The following is a 23992-nucleotide window of genomic DNA, read 5'->3' on the forward strand; positions in this document are numbered from 1 at the left end:
CAAGTGTATAAATACTATACATACTTAGATTTATACGATAGTGATAGAGGTGAATACCATTATAACCCTAAAAGATTTAATTACGCGAACTATTACCAAACAAAAAATAATATCTCTTGACCAGCGATAAATAAAAAATCTAATTCTAGTACTTTAGTTACATCTTACATCGGAAGAGAAAACCGGATTACCTGGCTATCCCAGCCTTTTCCTGCGATTTCCGGGACTGTAACGAACTAAACTGGCTTTGTCGCATTGCTTTTGCTATAAATGATGATTTGTTTCTTAGTAAAATTTAACTGCGACTGTTTAATTTTAATTTTTTTTATCAACTTCATTACAAGAGGTTAAATTGTATTTTTTAGATTACAATATTTACAAGGAGATTTTTTTTATTATTTTTCAATTTTATAACTATGGTGTTAAATAAAATCTTCGTTTCTTCATATTTTCAACGTTTGAATGGAATTTGCTAATCACGGAATTTGGAAGCTTTAAAGTACAAGTCAGCGTTTTCGATTTGAGGAAAAACGAATTGAAATGCTCGGACGAAGATCAATTTTATCCAGAAAGAAACTGACAAAGGTTTTTAAAATTGAAGAAATATTATATTATATTTCCACGTAAAATCGTATTACCTAAATTCGAATAAATGAGCAAATTAAGAAAAAGGAACGTTGACCGCTAATTTCAAGTTTACAAAATAATGTTTCAATGCTGTTTGAAATTCTAGTGTATCGAAATTTACTCCATTTAAAATGTAAATTACCGTCAACATCTTTAGTATGTTAAACACTTTCCTTGCCAACAGGTGAAATTTTTAAAACCGTAAAATTTAAATACCGTGTATGGAACGTGTGCGTGGACAAAAGCGCTCCAATCGCTTCCAAAGAAATTCATTTGTCACAGTGAAAAGACATTTGTTTAAGTGCTGAAAACAATGAAACTTTCCTCGTAACAGTATAACAAATTCAAAGGTACGTGTGGACTTGGCCTTACTTATACCACGGTGCTTGACCCGTCGAGATCTGCGATCCTGGCAAATAAGAAAAATAAAACACAATTTTTGAAACAAATTCGAACGTATTTGAACTGTCTGAATTTGAAATAGAACACAAAAAGTCATTCGTGCGAACGTTCGAGAAAAGTTAACGTTGCATTCTTTTTGACAAGTGAAACAGATAATAAATTCGAGTCGCAGATTGTATTGTTCTGTTTTTAAGAGTGGGCATAAAGCCAGAGAATTTCTAAAGTTATGGGCCCCGCCCTAGCGCGCCATGCCGCGCGCAATCATTCTTCCATCATACACGGCTCACCGTACTTACGTAAAGTTCATCGGACGCTAAATTAAACACAATATTCTTCGCGCGTTCAACGCGTATTTTCGGTAGTTAGTATACAGTGAAGTTGAAATCATGGCAAATTATGTAATATGATAATTTATTATTATTTTTTAATTTTTATTTATAATTATTGATGATAATCTATACGTATATAATAAAACAGTAAAAAAAGTGTATACGTATGTAATATATTCAAAAAAACGATATTAGGGAAACAGTATAGAGCACGAATCCGTAAAAAATTCTGTCTGTTTGTTTATGTCTGTTTGTTTGTATGATTTGAATGAATGTTAAATTGTTGTGTTTATACTTTATATTATATTTATTATATACTAGCTTTCCGCCCGCGGCATCGCCCGCGCAGTCAAAGAAAAACCCGCATAATTCCCGTTCCCGTGGGATTTCCGGGATAACACCTATCCTATGTCCATTCTCGGGTATCAAAATATCTCTATACCAAATTTTATGTAAATTGGTTCAGTAGGCGTGATTGAGAGTTACTTTCACATTTACAATATTAGTATAATATTAGTACAAGGTAAATTAGCTTGGAGAAATATTTGCATATCTAGTGGTGTGTATATTACTTAGATCTTAGAGCGCGTTTCCACTATAACGTTCAGGCCTATACAAAAATGTTTCGATATCCTTACATTACTATTTAATTTTATACTTATTCCTAGCAACACTCTGATTTTTGTTTTCAATAAAAACAAGTTTTTATTTGAAAGAAAATGGTTTTGACTTTATAAAAAAAAAATAATTATCATTCAATTTCACGTTCTTGAGCAAACGACAAAACGACTACCGTGAAACAATAAAATATCGTGTCCATAATAATTTGTTTCGTTATTAATATTTGACCATAATAATTGCGAAACAAAACAAATAAATAAATCGTCACTTGATAGTTGAAAGTGGAAACACGCACAAAACCAGAATAAACCATATAAACCAGTTTACGCTGTCCGCAGGTACCACGTGCAGTCCGTGAGTCGCTTGGTACCGTTAGAACATAAAGCACACATTTCATTCAAAAGTTATAATTATTACGTAATTGTTAAATTTTGTATTTGTTGATTGTTGTTATTATTTGTTATTATTGTTATAATATTTGTTGAAGTGTTTAATTTGTGTGTAAGTGTTGTAACTTTATATTGTTAATTGTTAATGTAAAAGTTATACGTATGTTAAATGTGCAAATATTAAAATAAAGTTTCATCTTTTTCAGAGGAGAAACACATATAGTTTAATTTAAAATCCCATATACAGGGTTATTTGTAAAACACCGGCAACCTCGCAGGACAAGATAGCTAACATCATAAGTAACATTTGTTCTACGACTTTTGGCTGTTGGCATAACGATATAAATTATTTTTAAATGATTTTTTAAGCTTTTATTGTACTCTCCTAACGTTTGTAAGTCTATGTTCTACTCATCATCGAAAGGACAACCGCGACGCGACGCCCCCTTTCCCCTCCCGTTCGCTTCTTGTTTACGTAATTTTTGTGATGCGCGTAGAGTTTATAATATTCAAACGGAAAATGAAATGAACATTTATTTTTTTATGAAAATAAAATCTAACAAAATATCAAAAGTCGTAGAACAATTATTAATGTTGTTACTTATGATGTAAGGTATCTTGTCCTGCGAGGTTGCTGGTGTTTTACAAGTAACCCTGTATATATAATAAAAACTAAAAATAAAATGTTGTTTTTTTTTATTTGCTGACCATACACTACTACAAACGCAAAAATTTAGCAAAATTAGAAAATCCCCGAATTTGCATTCGCGAGTGTATTCATACTTAGGGTTGCCAAACAGTATTCTACTGTTTTTCACTAAATTATACTTTTTACTGTTTAACAAATAAAAAGTATTTATACAAAAGACTGTTTTCAGCATCAAAGTGCAGACACATAATATAGACAGATATAATGTGTTACATTTAGACGCTCACAATTTTTTTTTATTTAGTCAGAGGGCACACACTACAATAAATACTGTTTAATATTTTTTTTTACACGGTCGTAAGAGACGCCATGGACAGAGACCGGTGGAGGCAAATCATCCGCTCCAGATGCAACCCTGATGCTGACCACGATCCTCAGACATGAGGGACCGACAAGAGAGAGAGAGAGACCTGAATAATGAATATACGTACTTTATTTCTTGTAAAAAAAGTTGGCAACCCTATTCATAGTGTTTGTTTATAATATAGGAGGCAAGGTCGCCGTCGCGTCGCGCGCAATTGCTGCTATCACCGTCGGTCGTCGCTTGAAACCGGCGCTCCAAAAATGGATATTCCATCTTTTGATTCACGCGCAGGACTGTCGCGAAATTTCTCTTATTGGATTTCGTATGTAGGCATTGTACTGAATGTTGTTTCATATGAGCGCAATCGAGAGCGCTCCGTTTCGCGTGTTACTTATGAATGATATATGTATTTTATTTGTAACTAGCGGTCCGCCCCGGCTTCGCCCGTACATATTTACGTTTTCTCTACATGAGAACCATCCTTCATCCTTCAAGGGATACAATAAAAAAAGAATTATCGAAATCGGTTCAGCCGTTCACACGTGATACCGTGAAAACGCGAAACGGGTTTCATTTTTATATATACAAATATTTAGACGAGTAAAGTTACTTATTTTATTTAATTTTACGATAGATTTCAAATAATGAGCAGGTATAACTTTATAATTTACTAGAGGTCCGCCCCGGCTTTGCCCGTGGTACATATGTATTTCGCAATAAAAGGTAGCCTATGTCCTTTCTCGGGTATCAAAATATCTCCATACCAAATTTCATGCAAATTGGTTCAGTAGTTTAGGCGTGATTGAGTAACAGACAGACAGACAGAGTTACTATCGCATTTATAATATTATAGTATGGATTATAATTATTTATGGGAGTTCACTGCACCAGTGATTATTATAATACAGATTGTGAATATATTATATTATATATATCTACTATTCACAACCTATTTACGTTATTTACTGGAACAACCATAGGAATCTACAAATAGGTAGTAGGTAATCATAGTAGTAATGGTAATAAGTAATAAATAAAAAAATATACTAGGTAAGTACATATAAATCTTTCTTGATTTTATTGATGTAACACTATGAATGAAATATTTGTATCCATATAATATATACCTATATATATGTTTGTATACCTAAGATCGTCGCGTCAATACTCAGCCCACGGAAACGAATTTATGCATTTGCATAAATTCGTGTGAGTGTGATTAGATATTACATATTTATGTAATATCTAAACTCACCTGCATAAAGTTTCTGAAATGAATCGAAAGTCGTATTTTTTTATTAATACATATTAATAAATAATAATTATTATTATTTATTATAAATAATAATTAGGTATTTATTAATATGATTACAATACTATACTTATCTTCGAAAATTAGTTAGATATCATTTAAATATGAATCTCTTTTAGTTCTCGTTTCTGAAGTTTCAATGTTCTTTTGTTGTTTACCATTTTCAAAAAAACAATATTGAAACAATATTATTAAAAAATCGGCGCGCGGCACAGCAATTTAAGCATGGTCTACTCGTCTCAACGGAGCGATAGCGTCTGATGTATGAAATAGAATTATGTTTGAAGCTCCTAGAACGTGCGATGCAAGATGATTTCTTGCGTAATTAAAAATATAGTAAGCGCCAAAAGTGTTTTATCGTGATTAAATCAAAACTAAAAGTAATTAGACAAAAGTGGTATAACAAAGTTCTCACAAATGTTTCAATATAATTGTTTATGAAAAAAATAACATAATAGGCATAACCATGTCAAGTAAAAAACGTCAAAGTGTGAAATTTAGAGGTAACTTCGTGAATTATTTCTATCGAGTCAATTTCAATATTTTATGTTTTTGATCAATCAGGATAATCGAAAATATCATCAAGTTTTACATATATTTTATTTTTTATATTTGGTCTTGAATATAACACGTATCAACTAAATGTTGATTGGTGATTTGACTTTAGTCGCGTTCTTAAATTGAAAAATTAAGGCGCGAAATGATAAAGGCGGGATTGATTCTGCTTGTTTTTGTGGCGAGCTGTTATTGTTTGGAAGACGCTGATTTGCTTTTTGAAGATGGAAGAGCTAAGAAGAAGAAAAGTCCTGCGAAATTTATAGGTACGTACTGCATGACCCTTTTTGTTAAGACTTAGTAATATAAATAATAAAAAATAAAAAAACACCTAAAACACACAGAAGTAAATTTAACACACAGACAAAAGTACAGAGTTGTTGTGTATTTTACTATTTATCGCATTTCAGCAGCAAATCATTTAATTTTTTAGGTAAATTATTCTACATTGTACTATAATATAAAGAACTGTAAAAATTTAATTGAAAATCTTTGTATAATTCAAGTTGGAAGAGTACATAGTAAGTTCTTTCAATAACTTATTTTATTAAAACTGAAGCGTGTGGTATAGTTTGTAATATGATAGTTTTTCCACTTTATTCTCGGAAATATCAGGTTGTTATTAATTAAATGTAATAACGTTGAGCAAAATAACAGGAAACGTAGATGTTTAAGATTTATTACCGCCAGTATATTTGTTTCTTGGTGCGCTGAAATTATTTAAATACCTACTTTGAAATGAATTTTTAATTATCATCATTTCAAGAAAGCTTTTTGTAGCTAAGTATATGTTTGTGAGAATTTGTTATGGAAATACTTAATTTGAATACTAGCTGATTCCCGCTTAATCATTGTGTAGGATTTTTTCCTAGTAAGTACATATACTTTTACTATTTTTTACAGCATGTGCTGTATTTTATGACACAAACAAACATTTCAGTTTGTTTTTCCTATTATTATAAAGCTGAAGAGTTTGTTTGTTTGTGTTAACGCGCTAATCTCAGGAAGTACTGGTCCGATTTGTTAAATTCTTTCGGTGTTGGATAGCCCATTCATCGAGGAAGGCTAAAACCACAGATCACAGAAACTAAAGGGCTAAAACTAAAAGGAGAGGACACGCGAGTGAAACCGCGGAGCGCGTATAGTATATTTAAAACTTAAATATAAAAATATTGTAATGTTAAGAAGTTATTTCTTCTGTGTGGTTAATTCTACTTTAATAAAGTCTTTAAAAATATGTAGACTGAAATCAATCAGAAGGAAAATCTATTCCAATACTCCTGTAATTTGTCATATGTGCCTACATATTATGAATTTGTCAAGAAGGGTTTCCTAAAATAGGATTCGAGGAAGTAATTTATCATTTTGAAAGGATACCTAATGTAAGGGACAGAAAAATCATTATAATATAAACCCCGAGATTTTGAGCGGATTTGCGAAATGTTTTATGGGAATAGTTTTGGTATACTTAATATTAAGTTAGATTTAGAGCAAATGTTTGTATTAACGTGGTAGAATATAGGATACTGGGATATTTTATTAAGCTATTGCATAGCTTCTATCGCGGGCCTTGAGCGCGGGGACCGAATCGAGGAATTCCGTAACGAAAAAATCTCACGCTCCCCACTCCGACGGGCTCGGAGGTGTGGCTTGAAGGCATGCTATGCAATAGCTTTACCGCGGCAGTCCCCGAGTGCCACACGTCTTTTTTATTTATTGGCCCATTAATAGATATAAAATACGTAGACCGTACGTTTAAAAAATCTTTAGAAAGATATAGCAAATTTAGCTTATTCCAGCTGCAAAGTAACATCTTCCAGGAATTTGAAATATACAAAAAAAGAGGCAGAGAAAGGAATAAAAATTGAATTAATAGGTTTCAATTAGCATCCATACTAATATTATAAATGCGAAAGTAACTCTGTCTGTCTGTTACTCAATCACGCCTAAACTACTGAACCAATTTGCATGAAATTTGGTATGGAGATATTTTGATACCCGAGAAAGGATATAGGCTATCTTTTATTGCGAAATATGTACCACGGGCGAAGCCGGGGCGACCGCTAGTAGGTACATAAATAACGTCATACAACTCTAGTATTTAACATTCTTACACTCTATCCAATCTCTAAATGTTCTATGACAGCTTGAAAGTTGAAGCAATAAAAAAATTAAATATTAAAGGTCAAATCACCAATTCTCTTACAGGTATGATCCTGCTCTTCTTACTCTCCAAAGTGGCGATCTTCAAGGCAGTCTCCGTGTTCCTGATGATGACGTTGTTCCAGAAACTCTTCGCCATAGCCGGCATCTTCCTCCAGCATTACATGAAGAAAGAAAGACCAGCACCAGTGTATGCACAATATGACACGGTTGGTTACAGCTATGGTCCTCCAGAAGAACCGTTGAAGGAATATGGCAACGATTTAGGCTCTTTTGATTGGCTGTTGAGTAAGAATAAATAATTTATTGGATGAGTTGTTTTATTTGAAGTGTACTGGGACTGAAGACTTTGTTTTTGTTTGCGCTTGAGTTGGGTTCATCCTTTACAATCAATATTTAAAAAAATTGTTTAAAATCAAATGTAAAAAACTCGCGCCGTAAAACTTTCCTTGGGTATCGAAATAGAGTTAGTTTTTCTAGTTAAACGTTTGTAATTATTGTTATCTAAAAAATTGGTTGTCTGTAAAGTCGTTTTACTGACGATAGTTGAACGTGACAACGTCCGATTGTGCTTCTTTGTTGTTCGTTCCGCGCTCTCGCTCGCACTTCAAGCCTTACATGGAACGCCTCAGAGCGAGGTAACGCCGCATGAGTCATATTTTTTCGTGCGTGCAGGCGGCTCTATCGAATTATAAGATGTTGTCACGTCAAAAATATAATTATGTTAGTGAAAGTCCGTCAAAACAGGGCTAACAGTCACGGATGTTAGGCTCTAGCCTTCTTCTTGACTTAAAAACATAAATGATTGAATACAGTATACTTCCACATACGATAAACAGAAAGCTGTGTGTGTTATATGAGTTATTGGAATCAATATACATAGATAGTTTATGCACAAATATTTCCAAGTAATCAGACCTTAAGTTTATGTAACTTAGTTAAGATGAACCTAAGCTTTTACTAACTGAATACAAACAGCTTTGCTTTAAGCTACCGTGGATGTTCCTTTGTTATGTTTTCCTTTGTATTCAAAGTACTAATAATATTAGTTCGGGAGCAATTCTCTGACTAATATATTTTCACGCCACAATCACTGAATGGTTTTGATTAAATTGTTATTTAAGATAGATAGATGGAACATATTATTATGTATTTTTTTGAATTAAGAAACATCTATATTCTATACCGACCGCCTCCTTGGTACAGTGGTTGACGCGTGAGCGTAGAACCGAGTGGTCCTGGGTTCGATTTCCGGTGGAGACGGAGAAAAAAAAAATGTCTCGGTCTGGCAGGACACAGAAGACTGATCACTTGATCACTTGAAGAAAATAGATCAGTGAAACAGATGTATGGATAATGCATCTGCCCCTTACCCCACTTGGAGACACGGGACTTCACTTAATATTCTATACCAATATTATAAAGCTGAAGAGTTTGTTTGTTTGAATGCGCTTATCTCAGGAACTACTGGTCCGATTTGAAAAATTATTTTGGTGTTAGATAGCCCATTTATTGAGGAAGGTTATATATATAGACTATATATCATGACCCTAAGACCAACAGGAGCGGAGCAATGCAGGTGAAATCGCGGGGCACGACTAGTAATTATATTAAAGGTTATCTATATTGTGTTATCTATAACGAAACAAAAGACACAACTAACATTTCAGTAAGTAATTTTCTATTAATTCAACTCTATATAATAATAAGAAAAATAAATACACACATAATATACCTACCTACATACAGCAAGTAAAAACATTACTCCTCTTTTGAACAGTTGTGTAAAAAGGTGAAGGATATTATTGGGTGTCGATATTAATAGCAATAATCACAACTCTATTACAACTATTTCATTCGCTATCAAATCGATTAAGCTATAGCGTTAACGATAGGGATAGGGAGGTGTACGGAACAAATATTTATCGATAAAAAATATTTAGTAATTTATAGTTAGGTACTAGCTGTTATCCGCGATATTATCCAAATGGTCAAAACCGATAAATAATATCTATCTGAATTTATGAAATACGAACCATAATTATTATAGTTCTTCCTAAGGGAATAAGATGGTTTAAAAAGTAGTCTATCTATATCCCTCGGCTCTCCTCCCTGGCCTCCTAGCTTTAGCTCCTAGCTAGTTAATGAGATTTGTGATATAGGCATAGTAAGATTTTTTTATAATCATTACAGACTACAGTGCTTTTAAATCAGAGTATTTTTGCAGTATATTCAGTAAGTTAAATAAATATATTTCTTAAAATAATAATTAATTAATATGCATATATTCAGAAATGTAATATGATGAAAAAACTTTCAGAGTACAGTTTCTCGTTTCAAGCGAACTGAAACTTTCGTCCCTCCTCTCAGCTAAGTACCATACAAACTCATAATTAATACTTAAATTTCATTTAATTAACGTTAGAAACTATTTTAACTCAATACGAACGAATGGAATCGTCGTATATTCAGAATATTCTATTTTTTGTGCATTCATTTTTCAATGTTGATGGAAAACTTTATTTATTTTGAAGAATTTCGATGCGGTGTTTTGTTTCATGGAACTAAAGCTTTTAACCGAATATAAACCGAGTAAAACTGCGCTGTATTGCTAGTTCACAATAACTAAATAAATACACAGTGTACGTTCCGTTGTGAAATTCCTGACCAGATTTGTACATGTAAAATTGCTGTAGAAAATCAAATACCGGATGGTAACTAACCTATCCACTTTTGACTTTCGGTAAAAAAGAGACCAATTTCTGTTGGAAACGATAAAAATTATTATATTATTTTGTAATTGGAATTATTATAATAAGTATAAAGGTCAAATTGGAAATGAAACTTAATTAAAACATACACTTTTGTCACATACTTGAGTTTGTTTTTATTTATTTGATTTTAAAGTGAACTATCGATAACAATATATGAACATCACTAGAGCTGTATCGCAAAACACATAAACGCGAATGACTCATTCTTGTTAAGTTTAACGATGATTGCTCTCGGATCCGATTATAAAAGGTGCATAATTGTTATAATAATACTTATGACGATTCAAAACGCCGAAATTCTAGTGTTTTTAAGAAATATTTGACGATTAACATAAAACATCGATAATTAATATATTCCTCTCATTTTTACCCGAAACAAATAGATAGCTTTTGTTATTCAGGAAAAGCTAATAGAATGAATTTCAAAACTCAATGTAATGGTTTTTGACTTAAAACTTTCTTATTCTCTTCAGAATTTAACTCTATTTTATATGAACCGACCGAACTTAAACATAAACCGTCGCTGACTTGTTTTTACACAAAAAAAAAACGAAATAAAATAGAAACCTTTAAGTTCTGTTTGACAATTTAAAACTGTTTCAAATAATAAAGTCTAGTCCGTCCGCGTCATGTTATAGCAAACCGAAAAATATATTGTTAATTATACTAGCGGTCCGCCCCGGCTTCGCCCGTGGTACCAACATGTTTACGTTTTTTTTCATTAGAACCATTCTCATACTTCAAGGAATAGATTCCGCAGCGCACGCGATGCCATAATTTTTATTAAGGAATTTTTAAGAGCATGAACAGCATGTTGGTCACGACAAGTGTGGTCACTATTTAAGTATTTTCATGTTTCATTACAGCCAAAACATGAATTTCGCGTTGTGGTTCTTTTACTGTGACCACGACGTGTTGTGAGCTAATTTTTCACTAAATAAGTTTAAGTAGTTAAATGAATAAATATTCGACTTTGAGTTTGTAAGGACCAAGAAAGTTGAATAACCAAATCTTAATTATAAACTCATAGATCATTTATATCAAGTAAATCATATTTTCATATCAATATAATTAAGCTAAAAGGTATTAAATATACGAGCGAAAATTAATTTACATTAAGCTCATATTTTATCCGTATTTCAAGTACCTAATTGTGTCTCGTTTTATAAATATTTGTTCATTAACAGCTAAGGCATATGAAGGTTATGAACTTGCGACCCTCTATGAGATACGCTTAATTGAAGATCAACAGAAAATACTCGAATACTTGAGGTAATTTAAAAAAAACCTTACGTAGTTTAATACGAACTTTCACAATTAATGTCCAAAGCGAACTGTACTGAATTCTTTTTAAACAAACTTTACTGGAGAAATCTGGAAATTTTCTCCTTTTCAGAAGCCAGCGACTCGACCTTACTTTTAAATGTTAAAGTTTGTACAAATTCCCTGCAACGATTTTACCCCCTTACGTTTATTTTTATTGTCTTTTTCCGTATAAACATTTTTATTTTGGTGCTAATCAGAATAGAGATGGATGTTGTATGGTTTATTGCCAATAGAAATTAAAAATAAATAATATTATATATCATCCACTGAAAAATATTGGGCCGGAAGCACTTTTCCAAGATCCTACTTCAAACATAATGATGTAACTCTAGAGAACATCTAAATATTGCGTAAGTGCTAAAAATTGTTTAACAAAAAAATAAGTGAAATTTCATGAAAATAAATGTGCGTCGAATCATCGTGAAATTCTAATTTACATTGCATAAGAGCACTCTCTACTTTTACAATAATTATCACTTCGTTATCACCTATGTAACTCTTTAGAAGGAAATCTTCATATCTCGAGGCACACTCGACTTTGACATTTGTTATGTTAAAGCTATTACGACTGGATGAGAACTGTGAAAAAAAATTCATGGAATATCTGTGATTAAAAAAATAGTGATACGTTTCAGCCAGTGACAAATTAAAAAAAAAATACTGAAAGAGTTTCTTGTGTCAATGTCATTGAGTTTTAAATAAAAGAACCGCCACAAACGATTGTTCTTTTTTTCTTGTATTGTGGTTATAAAATTGGCCAGTATAAGTAATGAAAATAATCTACTGAAAGTGCTAACCGGATAAAGAAAGAAAAACATCACAAATTATATTTGTGGTATATTAAAAAAGTTATAAGAATTGTGTCGACACTGGACATATTTTACCGCCAAAATGAGGTTGATTATGTTAATTCTAGCTGTTACGCTGTGTTTCACAAACGGATATGAAATTAAAGAAAAAGATATTTCAGAAGCGAGAGGCAAGGGAAAATATGCTCTACTGAGTAAGTATTTTTGAACTTGTTTTTCTTTTAGTTTATTATGAAAATGTATTCATTTTGGAAGCCTTTTAATAGTGTTTAATAAATTATAAAATCCTCAATTCACGAAATTCCCTAAGTTTTCTCCGAGGTAAAAAGCCTGTACTAACTATAGGCTTTTAACTATCTCCAGACATAAAAAAGTACTATAAAATATTTCTAATGTGACGTGAAATAAATCTAAACAACACCACGCAACACACACTTTTTCTCGCTAATAATACAATAATGTATAAGTACCTAAGGATAACAAGGATTAGGATAAAGGATTTAAGATGAAGGCTTTCTACTATAAATCTATTTCCGTCCTCATTAATGACAGATTTATTGAAAGATCGTTGATAGACATTATCGTTGATTAACATTTAGGTATTTCTCGCCAATATTCTTTCAGAAAAGTGTTAATTCCATAAAATTCATTGAATCATTCTACGAATATTATTCAAACCATAACTATAAGATGCAAAGGGGTTACAGGAACGAACTGAATTGAGAAACATTTTAAACAGATCTTGGAAGGAGTCTGTTGGATTTCACTAAGTCGAGTAGTATTTGAAAAATCTATATGGTATTCAAATGCTATGCATGGTAATGCGGTATTGACTGGAAATATAAAATGTAGGAAAATTTTATATAAAAATATGCTGTTCCGCAAAATAGGACTAAGTATATCATGTAAAAGTTTGAGAAAATTTCTTAACAGAATAAGAATAAGAATGTTTATTAAGCACCACATAATACAAACAGAAAAAAAAATAATAACAAAAATAAACGAAAAATCAAAAAGAAAAAACATTAAAAAGGTAGGTACTTACGGCTGATCAGTGTGGTGCCAAAAAGGGTAGCTACTCAGCATTGTGCTACACGTTATGTTGTGAAGCGCTGATTTTCAGTAGTCCCTTGTTGGAGTGCCAGTCAAAAGATGTGAATCAATAATACTTAAATAAAATACAGAATACTATAATTTTTGTGTAAGGTGCCCCGGGGCAAATGTAACTAGAAAAAATAAGGTTCCAACTTTGATTTTGCACAGTTTAATTTTTACTGTAAATTTTCTTAATTTGATTTATCTACACGATTAACAATTTCATTAATAATACATAGAACCTAGTTCTAAAAAGAAAGTTCTTAAGGAATCGAAATAATGAAACGAGTTTTTCTAGTGATAGAAAAAGTTGCAAATGCAACTAATGACAATTCGCATTGTATCTGTAGGTCTAAAACTTATTATAAAACCGAGTTTTTCAACGCAATGTGATAACGTAGGCGAATTTGAAACTTAAGTTCACGTATCTAAGCTCAGTTCGGAGTGAAATAAATATTTCCTCACTTCAGGGGCAATTGCAACTATTTCGTTAATAGTTAGTGTTGTGAATTTACTTTAAATTTAGTCGATAACGAATTTTATTGAATGTTTGATACGAGGAAAATAAAATAAAAGCAGAATATATGGCACAGTGTTTTAATAGGAAAGATCAAAGTAAAAAATCACACATAACATAAGAATTTCTTGTTCCTAGAAAATTAAGTAACATTTTAGTTAATATTAAGTACTAGCTTCCGCCCGCGACTCCGTCCGCGCGGATGTCGGTCTTCGCGTTGATGGTATATTTTTGAGTAACTCTGACAGTGACATCTTATAAATATCATCACCAGGGATGTCATTTTTAAACGGCGTAATAAAACCATTTCTTTTGATGTATTCGGATATCAAAACTTTGACTTCTTGCACCGTTAAAGGAAAACCAGTTTTTTCCATTACGTGGATATAGCCGGCTATTTTTGTTTCCGTGTCTTTGGTGAAAACAGTAGGCCTACCGCGACATGATTTTTTCACTCCTCGTGATCCGCGTAATCGGTGAACTAAAGTAGATCTCGGAATTCCGTAGACGTCAGCCGCTTGATAGGTGTTTAATTTATTGTTTCTAACATCTTCCAATGCTTTTAACAAATTGTCCTGGAATATTTTATTTCAGTTTTTCGTTTATAATTCCGGACCATCTAAAACAAAGATCAGTGCAGCAGTTAAGTTGTGAAAGCATAGGTACTTAACATACAGTTAAAAATACACCTTTAAAAATATTGAAGATAAAAGAACCAGAAAGAAAGTACTTAAAAGTATTTATTAGGACTCGCACAGGAATATGACAAACTAAAAATACTAATAAAACATACAAAATAAAAATACTTAAACAAAACGAAAGTAAATGTACACAATATCAATAAAAAAATTTTTTCGCAGAAATAAAACATCGACATGGCACATCACTATTGTTTCATGGTTTCATACAAACCGACACGGGGGAAATGCAACTAACCTCAAAGTTACAATTACCCCAGTTTGTGTTATTATCAGGGAAAATGTAAGTTCTAAACACATATCTTGTTGTAGCTTTAACGAATCCTTATGCAAAATATATTAATAGCTACTTACGGTTGTCAACAATGTACTTCCACTTGAAACACCAGCAATAAAACACTCTAAAACAATTTTTTAATAAATTAGTGTCACCACGTGCGTTCGTAAAAAATTGCTTCAAAATAGTGGTTTGACAGATCAACCTGTTTTACCATCATTTTTAGCTGCAGCGCTGCCACCTATTATTTTCATGTAACAATTTGGTTTGCTCAAAGATCTTAGATGGCGTTATATTTAAAATCCAATAATTAGCGGAGATATTTAATTTAGTTACAATAGCCCCGTAGTTGCTTTAGCCCCGGGGCACCTTACTTAAATATATTGTATAATATATAAATATATCTACTAATTAATAGAGTACAGAGGAATTAATAATAATAATTATTTAAATGTAATATTATAATAACACAATTATACGTATATTATGAATTACCATATAGAATAGACAAGGAATAAACAATAAATACAACAATCACGGTACGACTGTAATAACAATGCGACTAAGGCTGGTTACGAAACTCGGTAAGTAGCTGTTTTTTGATCGGTATCGTATTTGTAGGTATCGCAATTATGTTGGTTAGGACTTTTTTATTTTTTTATATGGAAATTTAAACATCATCAGTATTAGAAGTAGACACAAGAGACACATTTTAAAACTCTTATGAAAAGTTTTAAAGACTTCATATTCACAACTTCTGGATATGTTTTGTTTCGCTTATGTCTAAGTTAAAATTAAAAATTAATACAAGTTTTCTTTCTTCTTTCTTCAAATCTGCATGAAGTGACTTTGTTTGTTTAATAAGTGGCAAAAATAACCCTTTGTATTTCATAATCAAACACTATTATCAAACACTATAACATATTATAAACACCTTCATTATTATATTCATTTTCATTTACATTTCATACGAGCAAATCGCTCTACGCCATCTAAAATAAATTCCTGAAAACTATTCAAATAAATCTTCAATATGCTTCGCGAACTACTTAGTACATTTATAGAAACAAATAAAACTCCATTGGTATCAATAACAACTAAAGAGAGTTTATAATTGGATATTCAACAATACTTGATGCTTTTTTGTTCAACTTGATTTCTACAGGTCTCGAAGTTCTCCTTGCTACTTTGTTAAGATCCATCGTATAATTTAGCATTGAAACCGAGATTAATTTTAAAACTATCTGCGCTCTTTTATTGGTAAGTTTGTCTTGTGTAGTTCAAAATCTGCTGTCTGGTTTTCGAATTACAATTTATACGATATCGTTGATGTGAAGTTTTTAATTTAGGCTGTTTTGTTTTGTTCTTATAATTATATTCAAAGATTACCATTTGTAGACCTTACCATTTGTAGATAGGACTCTTATATGACTAACGGGATAACTTATATCTTCCTTTCTAATTATCTACCTTAACTATTAGTTTCGATATCAAAAGATAGGAATCTCTACCACATCAATTATTCTTGATTATTGACATCTACATCAAAACTAAAATGTTAATCGCATAAAATCAAATTGCCAATTCCATAGATATATTATATTTTGAACCTAAGCTCAATATTTCATAGGAAATTGCAACAGAAACATTAACAAATAGTTACGACTGCAGGAATTGTTAAAACTTAAAACAGATTTTAATTTCCTTCTCCAGCTCTCGTACTATTTCCTTTCTTCCTTTTTAAATGGCTTATTCAAATGCAATCAATTGTCTGTTGCAGCCAACCTAGCAATCCTCCTGGCTGTTAAGGTGGGCTTATACAAGATTTTCCTGGGAATCGCGTTTCTTATAGCAGCAATTAAAGCCATGGTTATCATGGCCTGGTCCCTGGCGGTATTCAAATACGTGCCCAATAATTGGACACAGAAGAACGATTATCCATTACACGATAAACCACAGTCGCATCTATTTCTTGATGTGATCTTGAATAATATCAATCGGCAGTCGTATTAGGTTAGTTGGATTTTTTATTAAATATAGAGTTTAAAAGACCATTCATACGAACGTATTTGGGAAATAATAACCGTCGTAGGTTTGGTTAAAAAACATCAAGATATTCGTATAACTTTCGTATGATTTACGAAGACGAAAGGGGATACATAAAGCTTTGGATTTATACGAAGCTGTCAGGCTTACTTATACATATAAGTTACTTTGGATATGTTTTACTAGTTCATATGGTTCATATCGTTACAGCATAAAACGTAATGCACTTCATATTAGCGCATTTAATTAACTATTTTCCTTAATAATCATATTTTAATCTAGCTCTTAATAATCTAAACTTTGAAAATAATTTCCTCCAATCTACATAGCATTGCGTAACTTCGCTAGTTTTTAATAAAACAGTTTAAGCTTCGTCGTAATAATAAGCTTAAACTTTTAAGTGTAAGAAAGAATTAAGTGGCTGAACTTTTAAAACCCTTATGATGATGAGATGCTTTCTGGAAGTTCTAAAGGCTTACTTTTAGCAGACATCATACTTTTACATGAAAATATGAGATGTAATTTCGTTTGTAATGTTTTTTATGTTTCATTGTAATAATTCACGAATTTCGTGTAAAATAGGTCCAATAAGTAATAACCCATATGGTGTAGAAATAATATAACATGCAATGACCTATTATACTAGTAGACGCGGCATACGCCAACATCATTGCACTAAAAAACAGCGTAATTAATACATACCTACTTACTAACGCATTATCACCAATACAGTTGTTCTCTCTTTCACTCTCACGCACGAGACATAATACATGTCTCACTCATGTACTTCGTAATAACAACTGCCGATTAAAATACAAAAAGAACGTCCAGCCACGACGCTGAATGGTGCGTGACTAAGTGAAACTCGGGCACTTACCTGAGTTTTTTCTTGCCAAAATAGAGAGCGGGTAACGTATCTAGCTCTTTTATATATCATAGATAACATGTATTAAGATTAAAAAGACCATTATTATCCTAAGTGAGTTTTGTTAACGATCATTGCAGTGGTTTGGAGATAGGCTAGGATTGTTTTCATTAAAAGCTTGAAGAAATGCATTAGAGGAGAATTGCCGCGCTGTTTATAAATAGCATGGTTTCGTATAAAACCGAAAAATATATAGTTTCCAAGAGACGTGATTGCTCAGTTGAAAATTTATTCCTCTTTCATAAAATACCACTTAAAAGATCCATAGAAAACGAATTTTATTTATTAAATTTTTAATATTATGTTCTCTGTTTCAGTTCACTTCTTCTACGTCGCGGCAACTAAGTTGTTCGTCCTCAAGATTATATATGGAGCAATATTTTATGTTATTGTGTACAAAGCATGGCATATAGTTTTATGGTTGATAAAATATATGAAAGAAAACAAGCACGAACACTACGTCGAGTATGACCACGGTCCGGTGTATGATTATGATCCGTATGGTCACGACCATCACGGTCATGACCATCATGATCATGACCATTACGGTCACGGACATCACGTTCATGACCACAGTTACGGTCCTAATGATCAATACGGTCCGGAATATAATGAGCCTTATGGAGCGTATGAACAACCGGTTTATGGGAGGAAGGGTTATTCGCATAAGAGCAAAGTGTACGACGCTGATGGTTCTTATTCTGTACAAAGTTAATTGTATTTAAAAGTAGTTATATAATAATTTATTACTATTTATTGAAGTTGAATTGATATGATTGATCTATGCCACGAATTTAAATACATATAGTATTAATGTAGTAATTAGGATATCTTCCTTACTACTATTTATTTGATTATGTTCTTTATTTACGCTTGATTTCAGAATTTGTCTTTTGGATTAGTTATCTTTTAAAAATAATGCATCATACAAAATGAAACGCCTGGCATTATGTATAAGCAATTGTGGTTGCAAGTCGTTTAGCGAAAATGTGTTATTTACGTGTATAGTTTTAAGATTAACCATTTATGTAAATAGTCTTGTAAATAATAATGTATTTATTTAATTTATTATTAATTATTATAGATTGTTTAATATAAAATGTATGTTTTAATTATTATACCCCTGATACGCTTTTGTTTTTTTTGTGTATTAAAATTTAAAATATTAGGAGCAAAATTAGTTTTGATAGTCAAAATGTTTTCATTTAATCCAGAAAGGTCCTCAATATTGTTTCATCTAATTCAACTTGACAGCCTTTATTAAGATTATAACTTAGGTATTCTGTATTAAAATAGAAGAGTCCTCTGAGAATTGTATTATATTTACCTACCTACTTAAGACTCGTGGTTTTACCTCCTATTCAGTTAACACTATAATAATAATAATTACACTTTCTTCTCCTATTTCATACCTCAAGTGTTTCATGTCATTTCTACTTTGAATATGTGAACATATTCTATATTATTCTAATAAAATATATATGCCAAAGAGTATAGAGCAGATCAACCACTGCTTGAGACTTGATGTTCTAAGTAAATCAAAAAAATTCAACACCAATGGTTCTTCAGAAGATAATGTTAATGAACTTAAAACACTTTACACAAATTAAAACTTACTATAATATAATATTCAAATACTTAACTAGACGTAACTGTAGCTCTACATAGGTCAAATTGTCCATTTTATAGGGCACGATAAAAAAACAGCCTAAACTTTCATTGAAAAAAAATTGTTTCAAAATAATTATAGCCCAATTATTATAATTATGATAAAATTGTCCTAATGTGAAACGTTAATACTGAAGGTACTTTTAAAAGTACCAAATCACATTTAATTAATGTATTTATTTTATTACAAATAACAATAAGTGGAACTAGGGAAATGAACTGAAACCAAACATGTTTTTAAGTCCATAAAGAAAATAATGTAATAAAATAAAAAGAAATAGGTATTTCAGAATTATTCATCAGAGTATAATAAGATTTGTAACATTGAAATTAATAATTCAAAATGTTTCAAAAATAAGAAATTTAATAGTTTATAGTATACTAATTAAAATTTATTTATATAGAGAGGCAATGGCAGGGTCGAAGCAAATCCAAAAGCTCACATTGCGGAAACTCTACATAAGAATTTGCGAATTTATTTTATTTGCGAATGAAAATTATGTAACATATTGAACCATTAACACAAGTAGGTACATATTATTAAAAGATTTTTGGAACGAAGTTCCTTATCGCGCGTTGTGAAAGGGGGCTAGACGGAAAAAAATTCTTACGAAAAGTTGTCACGACACGATGCTAGAGTTGTAAGCCGTGCGGCGTGCGCGTGGTTCTTTGTCTGTCTTTCTCTAACTTAACACTTCGTTCCATCCGGATGTCCCTTGACATCGCTCAAGTTTTTTTTATTTATACAATAAACCTAACATTATTATATTATGGTTATAAAGTACTCTACTTCCATTACTTTTACTTAACGATAAAATATAATGTATGCATCTATTATTACACTAAAATAAGTATCTGTTAACTCATTTAAAACAACATTTCTTCAACGACTAGATATATACCCAACCAAAAATATCACTTAAAAATATACAGGGTGTCTCAAAAGAAAGTTTATATTTTGTGGATGAATAAAAAAAAAGTAAGCGGTGTATTGAAAAAATGTTTATTAATTATTAAAGTGCATAATATAGGAATTTATTTCTTAAAAATAATATCGTCCAAATGCAGTCCACTGCGTTCACGGCACTCATTCAATCGAACACTAAAATTACAGTATTTATGACAGCTCGGCAGGTAGACACAGTGATGGCTGCCATTTCGTGCTGGATATTTTCTTTAAATGCTCTAGAGAAGTTGGTTTGTTGGCATACACTTTAGATGTAAGATACCCCCACAAGAAATTATCAAGAATAGCAGTTAGCGAGGAATTATTGGCTCTTACTTTTTCGAAGACGAAAGGGGGCGTGCAGTTACAGTAAATTCAGAGCGATGGTAGACGAGTTTTTAGTGCCTGCACTGCAAAACTTTCCTGGCTATAACCAGAGAACATGGTTGCAGCAAGACGGAGCTACATCACACACACATCCAATATGTCTTTACCTCGAATTCATGAAATTTTCCCGGGAAAATTATTGATCTCTAGGATAGGTGATATAAATTGGCCTCCACGCAGCCCTGATTTAACTCCCATGGACTTTTTCTTGTGGGGGTATCTTAAATCTAAAGTGTATGCCAAAAAACCAACTTCTCTAGTGCATTTAAAAGAAAATATCCGACACGAAATGGCAGCCATCACTGTGTCTACCTGCCGAGCAGTCATAAATAATTTTGGTGTTCGATTAAATGAGTGCCGTGAACGCAATGGACTGCATTTGGACGATATTATTTTTAAGAAATAAATTCCTATATTATGCACTTTAATAATTAATAAACATTTTTTCAATACACCGCTTCCTTTTTTTTTATTCATCCACAAAATATAAACTTTCTTTTGAGACACCCTGTATTTCGTACATAACTCGATACTTTGCGTTTACGTTTTCTATCTAATGGCTATCCAATTAAAAGTTTATACGTATGTTAAGGAGTTACTGACGGTTTGATATACTATATGATATATGCCGTGTAAGTGAAGTTAAGGGAAATAACATTTAAATACTAGTTGTGCCTGCGACTTTGTCTGCGGAACTTTCACCTACTTATTAAAAAAATGCCTTGACTGTTACTCAATAATTTACTAATAAACTCTCCAACTAGTAGAGAAAATACGATTAAGTTCTAATTACTAACGACAAATAGAAAAAATAATAAATTTCTACATAAGAGTACGCTTGTCTTAAAAAACAATTGAATGTAAACACATTTTATCAATTTTGATCTACTTAATTTTATTTCTTAATTACTTACTACTTAAATTACAATTTATTAAAAAAAATACAGTAAGTACACGGTTTATTTATTACATCATTGATATTATTAGGTAGAAAAAATAAAACTAATAATGATTCTTACGATAAAAATAACATATTTATTCCTTATAATTATTACCTACAGATAATAATTACTGAAACTACGGAAGCATTACATTATAAGTAAATATCAAGCATTCAAAAGTAGGTTATATATTATTAATAGCTATCCGCCCGCGGCTTCACCCGCGCAGTCAAAGAAAAACCCGCATAATTCCCGTTCCCGTGGGATTTCCGGGATAAAACCTATCCTATGTCCAGGGGTAAAAAGTAGCCTATGTCCTTTCTCGGGTATCAAAATATCTCCATACCAAATTTCATGAAAATTGGTTCACTAGTTTAGGCGTGATTGAGTAACAGACAGACAGACAGAGTTACTTTCGCATTTATAATATTAGTATGGATGTGTTATATCATAACATACACTCATCATTTTTGTAAAACTAGCTGATACCTGCGTCTTCGTACGTATGATGCGTTGTCAGAATATCTTACAAGAAAACCTTATTTTTATAAGCACTTTACAGAATAAAAACCTTATAATATTTGCCATCAGATAGCGACAGTTCTGTTAAAATTTGTTTATCGATTTTGAAGATTTCTTGGAGCAAACACACACAATGACACAAATATTGTTTTATTTATTGTACAGTAAATAATATCTTTAAAATTATAAAAGAGACATTTTACACAATAGTTATAACATAAATCTCCTTATAATGAGAGATATCATCTACCTACGTAATAACGAGGAAGCCAGCATTTGCATCATATCGTTTACAATTATTGTTAATAACAAGCTATATTTATTCTTGTCTGTTTATTTGTCTATAGGTATCTGTTTTAATACCCTATTCAACATGATTTTCCAACAATATAGTATTCAAGATTAATTCATAAATTAATAAAAATAGGAATTAACGTCGCGGCGTCGTTCTAAATAATAAAAAAAAAATGAAGCCAATTTACTACGTGTAACACTTACACGGTCGCTACAATTTTCATTTAATTACTTTAAAGTCTTGAGAGAAGAAAAACATTGGTTCAATTTCCAGAAGAAACAACGCACGTAGTTAAAGAATTGCATTGCTTAGTTTTCCCGCTCAATTGAGCTCGACTCAGCTATTCTGTTGTAACGACACATTTGACTTTACAGGGACGGATTTCAATAATTAAAGTTGTGGCCCGAAAAAGTAATTTTTGTTTAGTTTTTATTGTTCATGTTTCAGTTCTAAATAGAATTACATTTTTTAACTTTAATTGTGTGTGAATTTAACTGATCGTACAATACGTTAATTTTATCGATTGTTTTCAAAGAGAATGATCTATTGAATAAATGTTGTTTGATTGCTCTATGTACAAGAGAAAATATCTATACTAATATAGAAAACTGAAGAGTTTGTTTGTTTGAAATCGCTTATCTCAGGATATAGTAATAATCTGTACTCACTCAAAATGTATATGAATTGTGAACCTGAAAAGTTCTGTCACAACTCACAAGAGAATTGTTTTAAGTGCTCAATTTTCAGAATTTCGTCATAAAAACAGTTATAAAATCGAAATTACTTGCTATTATACATATTTTCATTATACCATGAATTCAACAAAAGCTTTATAACGCTGCTTTAACGGTTAGCCTTAGGTCATTAATAAATATTTAAATGCGTGCCTGTTTTAATTGTTATTTGCAGTCAAAGAGTAATTTGTATTGTTGCCAAACTGGGGCGTACTAAGAAACGTTCTTTATTTTTAATGGCATAAAGTTTTTATTTAATTGTCAACTGTTGCGCTCGAGTTTCCCATCTGTCCCTAAGGTGCTCATAAAACAGAAGTTGGATTTCCTGATTATAAATTTGAGTGTTTAGTTTGTTTGGACGTTGAACTGTTTATGTGACGCACAGTAAACACTAAGTATTTAATATCACAGAAACAATACAGTTAAAGCATCGCTTAGTTTCCCCGGTAGATCTATTCAGTAATATTTGAATGGTCGCAGGCATTCAAATTTGATTGTATTTATTCTCATTGATAAATTTCGAATGGTAAAAAAACAAAATTATATTTATCTTGAAGTATTATGAGGAAGATATTTCTAAGAAGATAGATCAACCTTCTAGTGGTTCGCTTCCATAAGTGT

The 23992-nt window shown here is 31.6% G+C and overlaps 2 protein-coding genes across 2 annotated transcripts; both read left to right on the forward strand.

The window, feature by feature from the left end:
- Window positions 1–900: 900 nt before the first annotated feature.
- Window positions 901–7713, forward strand: LOC123697399. Its single transcript, XM_045643902.1, has 3 exons — window positions 901–1218; window positions 5369–5514; window positions 7457–7713. The coding sequence occupies exons 2-3, from the start codon at window positions 5394–5396 to the stop codon at window positions 7711–7713; spliced, it is 378 nt and encodes a 125-aa protein (XP_045499858.1). The 5' UTR covers window positions 901–1218; window positions 5369–5393.
- A 4689-nt stretch (window positions 7714–12402) lies between these two features.
- LOC123697406 lies at window positions 12403–18593 on the forward strand. The gene is made up of 2 exons (XM_045643916.1): window positions 12403–12514; window positions 18196–18593. Exons 1-2 carry the CDS (start codon window positions 12403–12405, stop codon window positions 18591–18593), a joined length of 510 nt encoding a protein of 169 aa, XP_045499872.1.
- Window positions 18594–23992: the final 5399 nt, after the last annotated feature.

The sequence above is a fragment of the Colias croceus genome, chromosome 1 (genome assembly GCF_905220415.1).
Source record: "Colias croceus chromosome 1, ilColCroc2.1".
Taxonomy (NCBI): Eukaryota; Metazoa; Arthropoda; class Insecta; order Lepidoptera; family Pieridae; genus Colias; species Colias croceus.

Coding starts and splice junctions, on each gene's coding strand:
- LOC123697406 (XM_045643916.1), top strand. CDS start 12,403: ATGAGGTTGATTATGTTAATTCTAGCTGTTACGCTGTGTTTCACAAAC. Junction 12,515..18,195: donor GGGAAAATATGCTCTACTGA/GTAAGTATTTTT, acceptor TCTCTGTTTCAG/TTCACTTCTTCTACGTCGCG.
- LOC123697399 (XM_045643902.1), top strand. CDS start 5,394: ATGATAAAGGCGGGATTGATTCTGCTTGTTTTTGTGGCGAGCTGTTAT. Junction 5,515..7,456: donor AAGTCCTGCGAAATTTATAG/GTACGTACTGCA, acceptor ATTCTCTTACAG/GTATGATCCTGCTCTTCTTA.